At 44.7% G+C, this 18,750-nt stretch overlaps 1 protein-coding gene across 3 annotated transcripts in view; it reads left to right on the plus strand.

The window, feature by feature from the left end:
* NRF1 (nuclear respiratory factor 1) overlaps positions 1–18,750 on the plus strand; it is a 143,783-nt gene that overhangs the window by 118,863 nt on the left and 6,170 nt on the right. Inside the window, exon 11 of one of the 3 annotated variants that reach the window (XM_011939584.1) lies at positions 11,168–11,224. The exons of the other annotated variants lie outside the window; for them this stretch is intronic. Coding sequence (XP_011794974.1) covers positions 11,168–11,224 — 57 coding nt within the window. The remainder of the gene's footprint in view (positions 1–11,167; positions 11,225–18,750) is intronic. 3 annotated transcript variants of the gene reach the window in all.

An 18,750-nucleotide genomic window follows, 5' to 3' on the forward strand; every position in this document is an offset into this window, starting at 1 on the left:
TCCAAAGAGTGTTTGGGGAGTATGAACTTTATGCTGATTTTAAAGTTCATTTGAAAGAGTAAAACCTTATCTTAGCCGTTTTTTATCCTACCAAGCCTTTCAACAGAACCACTAACAAACTGTAAAATTGACTCAAGTCCTCTTCTGCTTCTACTTGAGCTTTCCCCAGGTTCAGGTTTATAGGGAGTTTTCATCACAGAGATGCACCAGGTGAAGGAAGCAAGTGTTCTTGCTTGAAATTTCACTTTCTCCTTTATTTTCTTTTGATTTTTTTCAATTTCATTTTTTGTAATAAAGATGTTAGTGGAGACCAGACATAGCAGTTCACATCTATAATCCTGACACTTTGAAAGGTTGAGGTAGGTGGATTACTTGAGTCAGGAGTTCAAGACCAGCCTGGGCAACATGGTGAAACCCTGTTTCTACAAAAAATATAAAAATTAGCCCAGCACGGTGGCTCATGCCTATAGTCACAGCTAGTCGGGAGGCTAAGGCGAGAGGATTCCTTGACCCCAGGAGGTCGAGGCTGCAGTGAGCCAAGATCACGCCACTGCACTCCAGACAGGATGACAGAGTGAGACCCCATTTCAAAAAAAAAAAAAAAGATGTTAGGAGGGCATACCCCACTTATGGAGTTCTCTGACCTGGGACATCAGCATACTTCTTACCTGTTGACCTTGCATTCTGTCTCTCAATCTTGTTGTTTCATTAATTTTATTCATTTAACACAATCTATGTAATGCTTATTATGTACAAGCATTCTAAGTGTTTTACATGCATTATATTTAAAACGCATAATAACTTTATGAGGTAAACACTGTTAAACTGATTTAACACACAGGGAAGCTGAGACACAAAAAGTTTCAGTAACTTAACCAAGTTCACATAGAGAGTGGCAGACATGGAATTTGAATTCAGGCAATTTGTTTCCAAACCAGTGTGTACTACACTGTCTCCCTTTGATATGAGCTCTAGGTTCCTGCCTAGACCCCACAAATACAAGGTGATAACCATTGTTGAACAAATACATTTGGAAATGTCAAACCTTTCCCCACCCCTGCCAGAGGCTGCTTGCCTTAGTCTAGTTCAGCCACAGTGCCCATCTGCCCAGCTGTTGTGAGGGCTGTAGGAGTGTTCTGGAGGTTCATGCTGCTGAGTGCCCCTGGCTCAGCAGCCCTCCCTCTGCACACACATGGGCCTGCCTTTGCTGGCCAGAGGAGCTGACAGGTCTGTATGCTTCTCCGGTTGCAGAACTCGTCATTGGCTGGCTGTCAGCCTCAAACATTTTCAGTGAGCAGAGTACTTTGCAATTAGTGAATGTGTCATCTTGATTAGAGTTGGGTGGTGGGCTACGGGTGCTATTTAAAGCCAGGGAAACTAAGGGGAAGTAGGTGATGTTCAGAAGGAAGGAACCCCAGCAGACGAGTTGTTTCCTCAGCTCCTAGAAGCCTCTGCTCGGGCCTTCCTGCTGCCCTTCAGTTTAGGCCAGGACTCTTTCAGCCTTCCCACCTGTCTCTAGCAAAGTTGAGACCAAGGTGGTAGGACTGTGGAGCCTGGGGAAAGGGTCAGGGGCGTGTTCGTTTTTGCCTGGAGCAAGTTTACTGGCTTATTTGTTTCCCCAGTTCATCACCAGGTCTTCCACTTGGCTCTACCTACAGCCCTTGCTTGGGGTCCCCCAGAGATTTTGAAGAGCACATCTCTCTCCGCCGGTCAGCACTGAAGATTCAGAAACCACCCACTACCTATGCTGCCCTAGTTAAGACTAGGGGTCTCAACCTTCCCTCCTCATGTTCTGAATGAAGAGAAATGGACTGGAGGGCTGTTTAAAAATTAAAGCTGCCGGGCGCCGTGGCTTATGCCTGTAATCCCAGCACTTTGGGATGCCGAGGTGGGCGGATCACAAGGTCCAGAGTTCGAGACCAGCCTGGCCAATATGATGAAACCCCATCTCTACTAAAAATACAAAATTTAGCCAGGCGTGGTGGCATGCACCTGTAGTCCCGGCTACTCAGGAGGTTGAGGCAGGAGAATCGCTTGAACCCGGGAGGCAGAGGTTGCAGTGAGCCAAGATTGCGCCACTGCACTCCAGCCAGGCTGACAGAGTGAGACTCCCTAGTAAATAATAAAATAAATAAATAAAAATTAAAAATTGAATTAAATTAAAATTAAAATAAGCTAATGACAAGGCATTGTCATTACATTTAGAGAAGAAGCAGCCCTTCGCATGTATCTTCAGGGTAGCATGTCGCACGTTCTGTGCTGGTCCTGGCAACAGTCTTGCTGCTGAGGTGTTCCACCTTAAGACTTCAACATAACATTATCTGAAACTATAAGACTGCCGGGTACGGTGGCTCACGCCTGTAATCCCAGCACTTTGGGAGGCGGAGGCAGGCGGATCATGAGGTCAGGCTCATGATCCGTGTTAGGCTGGCTAACACGGCGAAACCCCGTCTCTACTAACAAATACAAAAAATTAGCCGGTCGTGGTGGCGGGCGCCTACAGTCCCAGCTACTCGGGAGGCTGAGGCAGGAGAATGGCGTGAACCCGGGAGGCGGAGCTTGCAGTGAGCCGAGATTGCGCCACTGCACTCCAGCCTGGGTGACAGAGTGAGAATCCATCTCAAAAAATAACAATAATAATAATAAAATAAGTAAATAATAAAACTATAAGACCCCACTCTGCCTTACTGTGCTACTGTAAAACAAACGTACATTTTATTATGCATTCTAACTACCAAGTTAAGTCAGTGTAGAAGTTTCTTTAGGGAAAAACATTCTATCTTCTCTTTACACTAAACAATCTTCACCTTTTCACATCCCTGTTTTCTTTGACCTTATTAAAAACTTCTGAAAATACGTATGTTTTCCCAGCAGAATTTAATCTCAACTATGCTCATTAGAATACTTTCTTAAAAATTAAATCTTTTTAGCAAGAGGGGTAAGAGAGAAGATGGGTGAGGACCAACAAGAAGTTCAGACAAGAAAGCAGGATTCTTGGGTGAGGTCCTTGCATGAGAGATTAGAACACACATTTCTATTCTGCAAGGCCTCCCAAGTGAGACAGGATGGCTGTAAAGCCTGTTCTGTACTGATTATAAAAGTTGTAAACCCAGCTAGAGCAAACCCAGCTAGAGCCAAAGGAGGCAACACATGTTTTAATTTCCCATGAAAACCAACTTTATGTGTGTTATAATAACCATAGGATTTTTTTTTCCACTGTCTCGTCATGTGGCTATTTGAATTTCAATGCAAGTTAATTAAAATGAAATAAAATGTTAAAGGTAGTTATTAGTCACAATCATATTTCAAGTGCTGAATAGCCACATATGCCGAGATACTGAATTTTTAATTTAATTATAATTTATTCACATTTAAATGTAAACAGGCACATGTACCTAGTAGCCACGTTAATGGACTGTGCAGATACAGAACATGTCCTCCTGAGAGGCATGTACCACCACACCCAGCTAATTTTTTGTATTTTTGGCAGAGACAGGGTTTCACCATGTTGGCCAGGCTGGTCTTGAACTCCTGACCTCAAATGATCTGGGCTCCCAAAGTGCTGGGATTTCAGGCATGAGCCACCACACCCAGCCCAATAAGATATTCTTAACCTGGGGTCTATGGACCCTGAGAAATTCTATAAAAAAGTATTTTTTTTTTTTTGGTATCGCCTTTTTTTTTCTTTGCCTCTGCTAGCAGCAGGGAGGGTATCTATAGCTTTGATTGAATGTGTAACTAGACCAGAGGCATTCCCACTCCCGCCCCCACCCCTGTTCATCTCCAGCCCACCAAAAAAAGGTTAAGAACCTCTACTACAGAAGGTGGTGGTGAGGATCATTTAACTTTGAAGATACCTGGTATAGCACTGAGAATAAAAGGAGGAGCAAGGGAGAGGGGCGGTCCCACAGAGCTGGATACCCTAAAAGCTGAACCTGTAACAAGCTCTGTAATCTTAGGCAAGCAAATTAACCTCTCTAAGCCTTAGCTATAAAAATTAGGATAATGATAGTTCTGTACTCAGAAGGAAGTTGTGAGCATTAAACAAGATGATTCCTGTTCTTAGCATAGTGCCTGGCACAGGGATGCATCATAAATATAAAATCCTTTAGCTGTCGGCATCAATTTCTTCTGCATCGTTCCTCACATATGTTAGAGTGCACAGTACTGTGTAGACGCTGCTTTCCTGTCTGTAAGGCAGACCTGAATGCTTGCCTTACGCAGTTGAAGATGTATGTTGCAGAGGTGGATCTTGTAAAAATGGGAATAGAGCAGAAGCCCCTTCTATAACCTTGACTGAAGAAAATACAAGGTGACATTGTTTAAAGGCTCTATCATGTGCCTTCGTCTGGGGCTGCTCTTCTTTTCTGTACATAGTTTGCAGTCATGAGTGTGGCCTTTTTACTCCTAAAATGGCACAATCTGTCTTCAAATCTCAACAGCTGCACTGTATTTCACCTCCATCACAAAAGGTAGCTTTTGCCATTTTTTCCTCTTTGTCACCACCATCATCCATTTTTACTTACTGCATGTCCCTCTGTTCCAGCTCTTTACAAGTGAGAGGGACGGTGCCAATCCTCCGCGTGTTGGGCTGTAAAACACGTCTCTCCTTCCACCTTTTTCTGTGCTCCTCGTTCCCTGGACACATCAGCATCCGGGCTTGTTCTCACAAGAGTCCATTGAGATGTCAATGTTAAATTAATTTAGGAACTGTATTATTGTTTTTCCCCAGAAAGGTTGCTGATGTGCCATTCCAGTGTGTACTAAATCACTTTTTGCCTCATGATTTTAATTAAAGTTTAAGTAAGTGTGTTAAATAGTCCTAGTGTAAGAGTGCGTTTTCAGTCACCACAGCATGATAGCCTTAAAAGTACTGTTGTGTTCTGTGACCCTGCGATACCATTTGTAGCTTTCATCCAAAGATGGTAAGCTCAGTGCCTTAGCACTTGGAGCAGGCAGCCCCTAAGCAACTGTTTTTTGTGTGAGCTGTGAGTCCCAGGATACAAGCCTCTCATCTTCAAGGTCCCCAAAGAGCAGCACAGCTGGTAGCTATGGATTTTTAGGCTGCCCTCCTGTAACGTAAACGGTCCTTTCCTCTCACCCCCTTGTTGATAGAGTGACTTCAGAGAAAATGAAGACACCAGGGTGCTGGTCTCAGACCGCGCTGAGGCATCGTCTGTTCTGTAAGAAAAAGCAAATGAAAATTCCTGTGTATTACAACTGTTTCTCCTTTGGAATCACAGGTCTTTTTTAAATAGACCTGAAAAATTCCTTCTTATAAGGAGAGCTGTGAGCTGTGGATCAAAATGAAGAGGAGTGAGGGCAGTATGCAAGCATGGCCTGCGGCTCCAGCTGAGCTGGGAGCTGGCGGCTGTGCCTGGGAACTGAACAGTGTGTGTGGTGCAGCACCTTGGGACAGCAGTGTCTCTTAGGGTCTTCCACACGCCCCCCTGGGAAATAGTCTTTCTTTGCAGACAGGGACTTTTCCCATTTAACTCAGCTAACTTTTCTCTAAGATGAATCGTTTTCATTCTGGGAAACATGTTGGTAGATGTCATACCAGGAAAATAATCATTTCAGTTGGCTCTAATTTTGCCTTTTGGCTATATGCATTGAGCGTAATTATTTAGGGTCTTCATCTTTTTCCTTTCATTGTCCATTCTTTCATTTTGTTGTTGTACTACTGCTGCAACCACCACCACTGCCACCATCATCTTGCAAATGGCTAAGCAATGTCTGCATTATTCTACCTTCGCCCAGTAAACTGAGTAGAACAGATCTTCTAAGCCCTGTTCAGAGGCAGCTAAAGCCAGGACTTGCCCAGGATCTGTCAGCTATTAAACAGTAAGACTGGAAATCATACCAGATCTCCAGTACTCTTTGTACTGCCCAACGAAACTCCCTTCTTCCCTTTTACTCCCTCTTGCCAGCTTATCCAACCTAGAAAGTAAAGAAGGCATAATACAAATGAAAATCATGGTCTTCATTATTCCTCTGGTTATGCTAGTACTTGGTGTGCTGACTCCTTTGCTGGATTGTTTTAAGGAATGGTGGCAGGTATGTTTTACTGACTTCAGAAGTCAAAGAGTCATGGTAAATCTTAGCAGAGGCAAATAAAAACATGATACCAAAACCTAACATCTAAATCTGTACTGTCCAGTAGGATAGCTATTAGCTACATGTGGCTATTTGAATTTCAATGCAAGTTAATTAAAATGAAATAAAATGTTAAAGGTAGTTTTTAGTCACAGTCATATTTCAAGTGCTGAATAGCCACATACACCCTGAGATACTGAATTTTTAATTTAATTATAATTTATTTACATTTAAATGTGAACAGGCACATGTACCTAGTAGCCACGTTAATGGACTGTGCAGATACAGAACGTGTCCATCACTGAAGACAGTTCTATTGGGTAGTGCTGATCTAAGGGCTGTATCAATAACACTGCGCTCTTCTGGCAAGTTGTGCCCCCTCTGCACAGGGGAGGACAACACGAATACTTGATGAGCCTTGTCTTCCAGTGACCTCCTCAGCTCATAAACAGCATGGCTTTGCTTTGAAAAAAAAAATCTACCCATGTGACTGCAGTAATCCACAGCCAGTAAACAGCAGGGTGGGAGGGTTGCAAGGAGAACTGATCTATTTTTAAGCACTGCAGAGTCCAAGCAGGAAAACCTGAGACCGGAGACAGTGGCGACACCGAGACTCACTTCCTAGTGAGTTTATTCATGACTCAGGCCACGTGCGTATTTCTACTTGGATTCCTCACAAGTGCAAGTTTCTCTTCTAGGCTACAGGTATCTGCAGCCGGGTGCTCTAATGGATTTACAGTAGCCCGGCAAAAGATTAAACATCCAAAGCCTGATGGTCACAAGGCTGACAGGAGCCATGACTATTGGATGAATTCCAGATTTCACAGTGAAACAGAGCTGCTGCTGAGAAATGGGAGCACAGAGATGTTCACTGGGGCTCTTGATTCTAGACACTCAAAGAGGGGTACAGTTCTCTGCCCCATGTGTGTTTCTCACCCAACCTTTTCATGGTGTTGAGGAGGGGAAGGGACAGCTCAGTGGTGATTCTTCACTTCTAAAATGTGTCCTCCCTCCCTGTCTTCATAACGACCTCCTGAAGTCCAATGTGCCTTCCAAAATAGCTCTCGGGAAGAGGTAGCAGTTTTCCTGACTCCCCAGTCTCCCCCATCCTGGGAGATGTGTTGATGGCACTAGTTTGAGGGGTAGCAGAGACTATAATCCTACTCTCTTTACCGGCTGGGGCATCTGAGGCATGCAGTAACTGTTGACTACCACTGCTGCAACTGCTGTTACGATTATTACCATTATAATGATTAGTCACTCACACTGAATGGGAAGGGAAGTAACCTTCGGAGGTTCACTCTTAGTACTTCTGACACACATGCTTAGGGCCGGGGCCGGTGAGTCTTCATTTGCAGAGAGGTGGTAGTGAATCTCCCACAAGGATCCCTACTTCAGGAATCCTGTGTTCCTGGTGGAAGTCCATCGTATCCCTCAGGCATACTGAGATTATGTTTTCTAGAATTACTAGGGCTTTCCTGTCGCTCCTCAGGCATACCCCCCATAGCTGGAGGGATTTCCAGTTGCCAGGGTTCTTTGGTGCTTTTCTTTGCCTCCTGCAGAGATGCTGAGCTCTGGACACCTCCAGAAAGACCAGCACTGCCTCATGAGAGTATCTCCTGTTCCTCTTTGCAGGTTTAGGTTCCTTGTGTAGTCTGCACATCCAGAGGGGATGTGTCATTCTCTCTCTACCATTATAAACTGGGGTGGCCTCGGGCATTCATCATTTGTATGTCAGGAACTGCTAACCTAGGCTCTGCTATTTGAAGGCTTAAAGACTGCAGATCAAAAGTGGACATAGAGGGCCTTTACAATGAGATGATAGGCCACTAGCTGGCAGTCTCTATTCTTAGTGTTCATCTAAGCCATGACCATGTCCTTCGGATACAGCTTTTAGATACTTTTCATGTGAAAGACTGGGTGCCTCCAGTCAACGTGTCAGGGCCCCACAGGGAATTAGCACATGTTGTCAAGCCCCATTGGCATACCTTCATGTACTCTGCTTTTCTGTACTTCAGTTCCATAATTCATGTACTCTTTGGTCTGCCTGTCTTGGGTATTCTCAGCTTGGGGAAACTCGATGAGCCAGCACACCATCCTATGAACAGAACACCAATCTGAGCCAGGGACATTCCAAGCAGACAACTCAGGTCAGGGCTCCCGGACAGATTCCCAAGAAGGTCCCTGCCATCTGGCAGATGGATGCCACTGACTGTGGTCTCCTCTCCATCCGCGGTGTCCTCAAGGCCAAGTTACATGCTGCTTTGTCTCATTCTCCTTCCCTTTAGGTCCACAGATCTTTCCGAGTCTTTGTATGTGAAGGCAGATTTTGGTCTTAGATTATTCCAGCTCCTTATAAACCAAGACTGAATCTTGTGCCTGTCATTGTGAGCACTATTCTGTAAAGGAATTTTTTTTTTTTTTCTGGCATACCAAATCCAGAGCCGTAATCGGACAAGTTTAATTGGAGTCATTTCAGTTGAGCATGTAAAAAGGGCGTTAATCACCGTTCACACAGGAATCAGAATATCAGAACAGGAAAAATTCTTATAGAATAAAGTTTTTCAGGTTATTGGGTAAAGGGGACTTTCCTCTTTTTATTTATACTTCCATTAGGATTTTGAAGGAATGTCAGTGTCCTGTTATTAACTCTAATAGCTTGTCCCTCGCAGCCAGGATGGTTTGGGGCCCTCTGGCTCTCAGGTTACCTGTGTAAATACAGGGATTCACTTGCCAGCACCCAGCTCTAACATTTGCTTAATAAAGAGCAAATGTGCAGAACCCAGCAGCAGCAGCAGCCTGGCAGAAGCAGTAATCTGAACAGGATAAACATGCTTCCTCTTTGTGCGATGCTCTTTCTCCATCCTCCTGCCAAGAGCAGGATATCAAATGAAGGGGAGGTTGTGGTTGGAGTCAGTGAAGTGAATGTCTAAGTGGCACCTGCTTCATTCAACAGATCTGCTTTCCTGGGGCCTCCCAGTACACATCTGCTCCCGACAAAGCCTCTTTTCTCCTCCTGTTGGTCAGACCTGAGAGCAAAGGCCTGGCAAGGAGACATACTGGTTTTGCTTTGTCAGCACAATTGCCTGTGACATTATAATTACACCAAATCTTCATTATTAGAAAGGCCCCAGTTGAGAGATTTTCAGAGCCTAAATGGGATTTTCGAAGTGAAATTGATTAAAAAAAAAAAAAAAAAAAAAAACTTTGCCATCATAAAGCCTAGCAATTGAATCTGAGAATCATTGAAGGAGTCTAAATATGGAAACTGAGACATTGCTGTGAGGGAGACTACAAAGACCATGCTATCAGATTGGCTTGCTAGAGAGGCGTCCAGCAGTCTTCTGACTCCGCCCAGCCCAGCCTCTCTGTATTCCTGCAGCACTGTAACGTGCATCTACATTGCATTGCTTTCACATGCTGATAGTTTCTCATGCAGCGTCCTAGGGGGCTGGAGGGTGTTAAAATAAGTTGATGAGGTATGGCAGTAAAGGAAAGAACCTGTGATTTAAATAAGGGAAATGCCAGAAAACTATATTTTAGGTAAATACAAAGCATCCAATTTAGATTGAGTTTCCATTTCAACAAAGGCAACCCTTAGAGTGTTACACAGTGTGAGTGTATGTGTCTGTCGGAGGCACGTTTATGATATGCAGTTGGCACACTGGAAGCTCTGGAAAGGTTTTAGAGCTGTGCTCTGGCTATTTAAACTGTTTAAAACAGAATAAAAATTTAAAATGAGTTCCTCAGTCATGCTGGCCACATTTCAAGCGCTCTGTAGCCACCGTGTTGGACAGCACTCAGACAGAACGCGCCCATCATCACAGGGAGCGCTAGTGGACTACACTGTTTGAGGTTGGTCTGAACCTCTTGAAATGCCTCGACTGCTGAAGGAAGCCTGGGAGTTTCTAGTGCAGTCTTGTTGGCAGGAAAAAATGAAATTTGCCTGAATGTTTCTGGAACAACTCCTTCCAGCCATGTTACCTAGACTGTGTTCTTGTTCAGCTTTTTGTATTTTTTCCTCCAAGGATTTCATGTCCTTTTCCCACCCCTACCCCTTGTTTTTTTTTTTTTTTTTTTTTTTTTTTTTTAAAAAAAAGCCTGAATTATAAAAATGAGAAGGGAATTTAATTTTAGAAATGTCCACTTTCAGCTGACCTTCTCCTTGGCCTTCTCCTAATTAAGCTTTCACAGCCCTGCTGTTGGACCAGACAGTCCTTTTCTCATTAAACGGAGCATCTTATTAAAACAAGAGGGCATGTGAACACTTGAGCCAAGAGTGTGCAAACGAATTGTGCATTGTGTGGACAATGCTGCTGGGCGTGGAACGCTGGGCTGCCAACACCTTCCATTTCCAGCAACTCCTGGGACCAAGGACAGGGCCTTTAATCTTGCTTCTTCCATTTGTCTGTGTCTAGTAGCTACTGCACAGTTGCTTTGACTCCTGGAGAAAGCCCACGTAAAATAACAACACTACTTCAAATTTAGACCGTGTCTTTTTTCTCAAGAACTTAAGTCATGTAAGCATGATGTTATTTATCCTCATAGTGGTCCTAAGATACAGAAGTGGCCTGTTGGTTTTGCAAATGTGAATATAGTCAACTCTTACTTGTTACCTACAGATTATCTGTCATGCAGATTACTCGTGACACATTTTAAATCCTTGGGCAATTTCTCTGAGCGAGCCAGTATAAGCCTGGACCATCTCCTCCGCCCCCGACCCAGCTGCTGGGTACTTAGGGAATACAAATTAGTTTTCATATTAGCTTAAAGAAGACATAATTAGGAAGGTAAGTGCTACAAGAAAATCACATCACAAATTCCAATGGCGAGGGGGAAATATGAGGGAAATGACCCCCTCTCCCTTCAACTGAACTAAAATCTGGAGGTCTAAGTGCACATTAGCACTTGGTGCTGGCGTGCTTGCCGAAGGCTTTCCTCACGGGTGGAAGGAGCGAGGCTGTGCACCCTGCACCGGATGTGCATGGGAAGCTGCAGCGCCGCAGCGGGGCTGGTGGCCCATCTTGCCCGGTGCTTTTTTTTTTTTTTAACAGTTCTGTGTTATTGTCAGGCCTCTTTATGGCAGATCGTGCAGGTCGCAAGTGGATCCTGACTGACAAAGCCACAGGTGGGTTCATCTTTGGGGAAAGAAGGAAGCAGCTGGAGGATAGAGTCACTGTGAGGCTGTCATTCCAGGCGCTGCTTCCTGCATGGATGGTGGGATTCCTCTTCTGTGCAGTCCCCCTCACTCGGTCACCTGATCGTTTTAGTAACCATTGATTATCGGATTTTTCTAGTGTTAAATGTTTCCTTTGCATTGATTAGCTGGAATTCTTTTTTTTTTTAAGAGACAGGGTCTTACTACATTGCCCAGACTGGAGTGCAGTGGCTGTTCCCAGATACGATGATGGCGCACTACAGCTTCGAACTCCTGGCCTCAAGTGATCCTCCCACCTCTAGTTGGGATTCTTTATTTATAAAGAACTTGTCCCCATTAACAATTTGGCTATGCTAAGTACAGTTCAGACAGGAAAAGCAGGAGAGAAATTTGATGAAGTTTATTGGGATAGATTTCTCTCCATCTGACTCTAAAGCCCCATTACTGTCTATTTCCACTTACTGATCTGCTTTTTTCAGGTGTCTCACTGCCCAGAGCAAATTTAATTCTGCCCTTTATGTGCTCTTAAAAAGTTTTAGTTTTTCTGTGGCTTTTTCCTAAATGGTGCTCTACAGATTATGCTGAGTGAGGGGATGAAAAGTCACGAGTACATCTTTGGAAGCTTCCTTGCCTCAGTGTATCCCTGCTCAGATAGAAGAGGCAGGGGCTGGATGACAGGCACATGGGAGTTCGCTGTATTCCTCCCTCTCCTGGTACCTATTTGACATTTTCCATCATAAAAAGTTTGAAACAAAAAAGAAAAAGTTTGAAAATAGTAATAACAGAAAAATAAACAAATCTCCCTTCCTAACTCTGAGTAACTCCTGATTGGACCTGCTGTTCATTTCTGCACCTGACTGTTGCAGGCTCCTGGTGACCTTCTTCTTCTTCTGTCATCTGGGTTCCACTTTCCATTTTAAAATATTGGTGCACTCTGCATCTCTATCCTCTGGCACACACACCTCAACCTGAGTGTTGTTCCCACCCTTCTTCCTAGTGATTTCTTCTGGGAATTTACTGGGTACCCCTTGCCCTTCTCTGTAGTCAGATCAGATGTCCTCCAGAGCAGGGGTCTCCAACCCCTGACACCACAGGAAGTGGGTGGCAGGTGAGCGAGCATCACCACCTGAGCTCCACCTGTCAGATCGGTAGCGGCATCAGATCTTCATAGGAGCACGAACCCTATTGTGAACTGATGATCTGAGGTGAAACAGTTTCATCCCCAAACCATCTCCTTCAAACCCCCCATCCATGGAAATATTGTCTTCCACGAAACTAGTCCGTGGTGCCAAAAATGCTCGGGACCGCTGCTCCAGAGCACATGCATATTCCACAAGCTCTAGCAGAACGCTTTCTCTCCTGCTGTCTTCAGTTTAAAGCCTTCTTGGCAGGGTCAACAGGCCTTGCAGTTAGCTTGTTCATGCCCACATTGGGAGCTCAATTGTCAAGATAATAAACCATGGTGGTTCTGAATACTGAAACACAGAACCCTGATTTCATAATGCTCCTGGGCATCTCTAGTAATTTCAAAAGGCAATCATGATATTATATCTCCAGAATAGGTTTTGAGATATATTTACTAATAAAGTAAAAATGAATTCAGTTTTAATATTTGGCCTGTGGGATGCGGGGCATGAAAAGCTTCCTGGTGGTCTGCAAAATCAGGCAAAAGATAGAGTGACCCGGTCTCAACCAGAGTCTCTCCTTTGAATGTTATTCCAGAAAGCAGTTTCTCTGAGTCTTGAGACGGTCCAGCAAGACAGAAGAAAACACTGGGTGCTGAAAAGCACCCTGTGCACCAAGGCACCTGTGAGGCTGCTCTTGGCTTCATGAGCATATTCCGTATTTGCCAGATGTAAGACATATTTTAATCCATAAATCCTCCAAATGTACCCAAAAGCCTTGGACTTAAGAAACATGGAAAAGGGAGATTAAATGTCCCAGAAGGAGCTAATAGAACAGAAACAGAACCACTGGGAAAGAAATGCTTTTTCTCTTCCCTGCTTGCCCTACTATCATGAGGTTACTTGGACCTCCTTTTTGTTTGATATTGACATTCTCTTCATGACCTTCCTCTTCTTGCCCTACACATGTCCTCTTTCCTTCTAGTCCTTGGTATTCTCAGCCTAACTGATGTCTGCCTGCTAGACGAGCTTCTTGACTGATTTCCTGTTATCTTCTTCCACTTCTATACTGGCACATACCATGCCTGTTTTTCTTCATATAGTGACTTTCCTTAGACGTCAGCCACTGATGTAAATATTTTTCCAGGCCTGTAAATGGAAGATTTTTAAAGGACTTCCTTCCTGCCTGTCACCCCTAGAAACACCTATAGATACCCTTGCTGGCTCCTTAAAAACTCAAGCAATATAATCCGTAATTTCATTTCTTACTCGTGTATTCCCTCCTTTCTAGTCATGGTCCCAGTTCCCATTTAGGCCAGTATTTCCTTGATGTACATAGTTAGCGTTCATGTTCATAAACTAAAGAAGGCATTACATAATGTAAATTTTCCTTTGGGTTTTAAGAATTACTTCTCTTCCACCAACTGTCATGTTTATTATTTGTTTAGCTCTCTCTTTTTCTCTGAACAGCCATCAATATTTTTCTCCCAACTAAAGATATTTCCATGACCAACTTGGAAGGCCTTCGGGCTGAAAGATTCAGTTACAGCAAACAACAATTCCCAAAGGTTTCCCAGACTGTGAGGGCAAATGAAAGGCCCATTCTTCCTCAGGCTGTCTGTCCTGCTCTATCTTGTCGTGGGGTGAGGGGAGTAGGGCCTGCTATGGTGCTGGATAACTTCGACAGCCCTGCAGTCCTGTGCTCTGCTAGGCTAAAGCCTGTTAGTTTCTGGAGGACTTCAGAAACGTATCAGGGTGATGACATCACATCATACTGCCCTGATCGTGTTTTTCACATTCTTAATATTGAGGAGTGATTTCGCCTGGTTGCTTATTGACAAATGCACTCGATTAGCAACTGCTTCATCTACGTCATGTGCAGTGCCAGTTCTGACCATCGCTGTGTTTCAGAAGGGAAGCCGCCTGCCAGTCCATCTGCCCTGATTTCATGGCTTTTATCTTTAATCTTTACATCTTTGAAGGCCTTTGGCGAGTGATGTGCTTCCTGGCAGGAGAAAATCACTGCTGAAAGGAGACCTGTGTTGTCTCTGCTTTTCTTTCTGTTTCCCGAGAGCTTTAGTCTAACATCTGTGACCCCAGCCAGACTTCATCAAACTTCGTACTCAGAGTCATCTTTCAAAAGCAGTGGCGTTTATTATATACCTACTATGTGCCAAGCACTGTAATAGATTTTAATGTGTCATCCCATCTAGTTCAGCAGCCCTGTAAGATGAGTGATCACCATTTTACATATGAGGAAACAGGCTCATAAGCCATTGAACAGCAGAACCAAGATTCAGATGTAGGTCTTTCTGACTGTGAAGCCTTTAATGGAAACAAACAGCCTACTTTTTCTCACATAAAATGCACCTGATCTACAGCACCATGAGAAGAATGTGGTTGTGGAGAAAATTCGACTTCATTCTGGATCACAGTAAAAGGCATTAAAGCTGTTCAGTCTGTGGAGGGTTCTGAAAATCATGAAGAGTATGATCAATGATTCATTTTCATATCGTATTCAATTATTGAGCACCTACTGTGTTCAAGTTGCTCAGCATTAAAAGACAGTCCTCGGCCGGGCGCAGTGGCTCACACCTATAATCCCAGGACTTCGGGAGGCCGAGGCAGGTGAATCACCAGGTCAGGAGTTCGAGACCAGCCTGACCAACATGACGAAACCCCGCCTCTACTAAAAATAAAAAAATTAGCAGGCATGGTGGTGCGCACCTGTAATCCCAGCTACTCAGGAGGCTGAGGCAGGAGAATCTCTTGAACCTGGGAGGCAGAGGTTGCAGTGAGTTGAGATCATGCCACTGCACTCCAGCCTGGGCAACAGAGCAAGACTCCGTCTCAAAAAAAAAAAAAAAAAAAAAAAAAAAAAAAAGTCCTGCCAACAATGCAAGCATGCAGATTTATAAAAAGAAAAGCAGCAACTCCTTGGGAACAGGTCAGCACATACCTGGGCCAAATGAATAGTGGCGGCAATAAAGTCACAGGAGGGAGAAACCAGGTGGGCTGTCCCCTCAGAGGCAACCCCACGAACCATGTGGAAACTGCCAGAAGAACTGGCCTGAGACTGGCAGGGCCTAATTCCAGACAGAGGGACCTGCCTGAGGAAGTCACATGGCATCCAGGGGACACATGTGATTGTAATGAGGGGATAGAGTACAGTGCTTGCAGGAAAGGCTACGTAAACTCCTTCAACTATTAGCTATTTGGACTTTATTTTGCTGATCGGAGAAAGCAAAGTAATTTTTTTATGGGATTGCTTTTGCCAAACAATATTTTAAGATGTTAACCATGATATATATACTTATTCATCCAATAATACTGAATACTGAAAGAAGTTAGCCTTGGGAAAAATAAATTCCCTCAAATAAATTCCAATTCCACATATACATGCACATATGTGTATGTGTGTAAATTCCATTACAAATAGGCAAGTGATAAAACTCATTGCCCCAGGAGAGATCTGGAAGAGTAGATTGGCTCATGAATGATAAATCCAGAGTGTGCAAGGCTGTGACCCTAACCTTTAAAGCAACTCTCATTGGCGCCCATGGTCTACCACAGTGCTCCCCTGGTGCCACCATCAGAGACAGACCACTGTAAAACCTCATGGCCCCTTGTTTTGCAGCGTGCAAGGCCAGGCTTATGAGTAGATGTCATAATCTGCCACCCACGTAATGTGATTTGAGAGGCATCACTTTGTATGGAAGTTTTAAAAGATCCCTCTGGCAAGTGCTAAAGTAGGGTGATTACAAAGGAAGGCAAGAGATGGTAGTGTTTATCCAGGGAGGCAGGAGGAAAAGTGTTGAATTTGGGGTCTGTATTTGAAGGGAGAGAATCAGCTGGTGGGTTGAATGTAAAGTCAAGGATGACTTCAGAGCTTTTGGCCTGAGCAACTAGAAGAATGTTATTGCCATTTATTTGGGAAGAGTGGAGACTTGGGAAAAGCATGTTTCCCCATTTTGGCTCAAGAATGATATTCATTAAAAAAAAAAAAAAAATAGAGCCATGTCAGGCCTCATTGTCCTTGACAGGGAAACGTGGTCCTGCAGCCAGTTCTTCCAGAGATTTGGGTTTGACTGCTGCTTGATGAGGAAATCTTTGTGTTGGCACCTGAACTTTCCGAGTCACCTTTGACCTTTTTTCCATTTTGACCAATTCCATAAACTTTACTATGAAGCTTGAGAAGAAAAACAGCAGGGGGCCCAAAGAGGACAGTTCTCTCCCTTCTGGGTCCTTCCTGGCCCTGGTGTTGAGTGTTAAGGACATTCTAATATATGGAAAAACTCCCAAATCAAAGGCCTGGGCCCCTGACTTTACCATCAACTCAGTCATTTGGGGAACAAAATCAGCCCTCCTTTGATCTGTGTTGAGGGTTTTGTTTTGTTTTTTTTTTTGAGACGGAGTCTCGCTCTGTCGCCCAGGCTGGAGTGCAGTGGCGCGATCTCGGCTCACTGCAAGCTCCGCCCCCGGGTTCACGCCATTCTCCTGCCTCAGCCTCCCCAGTAGCTGGGGCTACAGGCCCCCGACACCACACCCGGCTAGTTTTTCTTTTGTATTTTTTAGTAGAGACGGGGTTTCACCGTGTTAGCCAGGATGGTCTCGATCTCCTGACCTCGTGATCAGCCCGTCTCGGCCTCACAAAGTGCTGGGATTACAGGCTTGCGCCACCACGCCCGGCCGAGGGTTTTTTTTTTTTTTTAAATAAAATTTTTATGTTTACTTTTGAGTTCAAAAAAAAAAAGACGGTTGTATTTATTAAACTGAGTGAACTCTAAGGTTGTATGTAGCCCTGAAATACTAAAATCTTCAGGATGTTAGAAGTATGTGCCTTTATGATGAGCCCCGTGGTTCTGGCTCTGACTCGTGAAAGGGAAGGAGCCCTGCCCTGTGATTTCTCGAGGGTCTCAGCAGAAGTCAAGTGACATGCAGCAGGGGTGAGAGGGCTCGGAAAGGGGCTGTACTGAGGCCAAGGGTCTCATTACCAGGACTCTACAGGGGCCCTGTGAGAAAGAAAAAGGAGTGCTTCCACCCCTTAAAGTAGAACACGAAGGGCTTCCTGTTGCTTAATCAATCGAAATGACCCAGAATACAAGCTTGGATTAACATGCGCCTCTAGATTAGGGCTAATCAGGGACAGGCTGAGCAGATGCGGGGACAGTCCCAGCCTGATTACTGTACCTCAGCATTTAATCATCTCTCTTCCAAGGGCAGCTGCCCGACTTAGTGCACGCTGGGCTTCCAGGCCTCCAGCCCCTCCCCCTTTCCCTTGCCAGGGACATGAAGGCTGCTAGGTCAGAGACACTGAGGCGATTTAATCTAATCCCATGTCAAAATGGCTGTGTGAGAGAGAGAGGTCTTAAAATCCCTACAGTGAGATGGTCATGCATTTATTTAAGGTGGCAGTAGACAGAAACTATGTAGAAAATAGCGGAATTGGGGTTCCAAGGCATGCAAGTTTATGAAATGACTCCCATTATGGCCTCCCTCTCCTGGGCTTCTAAGGTGTGTGGCTGTCCTCACCAGTTACTCATCCCTGGGAGCTTTGGGTAGGGACCATTTCCTCACCCAGGTGTGGCCAAATGTGCTTCTTCCCTGTCTAGGGTGGAGTACAGAAGATGGAATCTTTCAAAACCAGCTTTATTTGGATGAGTCTTGAATGCAGTATTTTTTAAGTTGCTTTTTTTCTTGGCTGGAAGCTCTTGTTCCAAAACAGCCTCATCACCCTGAGGCTCACCCACCTTAATCATGCAGTCCCTAGAAGGGACACATGTTAAATCTTAGAAGGCAGGTTTCATTCATGGTAGTAGAAAACATTCCAGCACCTGCTGACTGCTGGCCACTCAAAGATGGAGACTTAATCCCTCCCTTAAGGAATCTACAGTCTCCCTGGGGACAAGACATGCAAGCAGTGAGGATGAATGAGGCCACTGCCTCCAAGGAGCCTGTACAGAGAGCCGAGGAGGAGCATCGGAGAAGAGGACCCAAGATGGGGAGGAGGAGCATCGGAGAAGAGGACCCAAGATGGGGAGCATCGGAGAAGAGGACCCAAGAAAGAAATTCAACTTTGACAATTCTTTTAGTTTCTGTTCACACCAGCCCTAACCCAGATGGTTGCTCAGTTAGATCCCAAGAGGCTGGGGCTAGCTCTCGGAGGAAGGGGAGGAGCCCCCTCCAGGCAGAAGGCATGGAGGTGAGTGCTTGGAGAACCTCAGTCAAGTAGTTCATCTGGCTGGCGTGTGAAGTGAGTGGGGATTAGTGGATAACCAGGCTTAACTGAACAACAATGGCCGACGTGAAGAGTTTAAATACCTGCAGAGGGGTTTGGACTTGATATCCCGTGAGCCACCAGAAACCACTGAA

Source organism: Colobus angolensis, unplaced genomic scaffold (assembly GCF_000951035.1).
Source record: "Colobus angolensis palliatus isolate OR3802 unplaced genomic scaffold, Cang.pa_1.0 Scaffold182, whole genome shotgun sequence".
NCBI classification, from domain to species: domain Eukaryota; kingdom Metazoa; phylum Chordata; class Mammalia; order Primates; family Cercopithecidae; genus Colobus; species Colobus angolensis.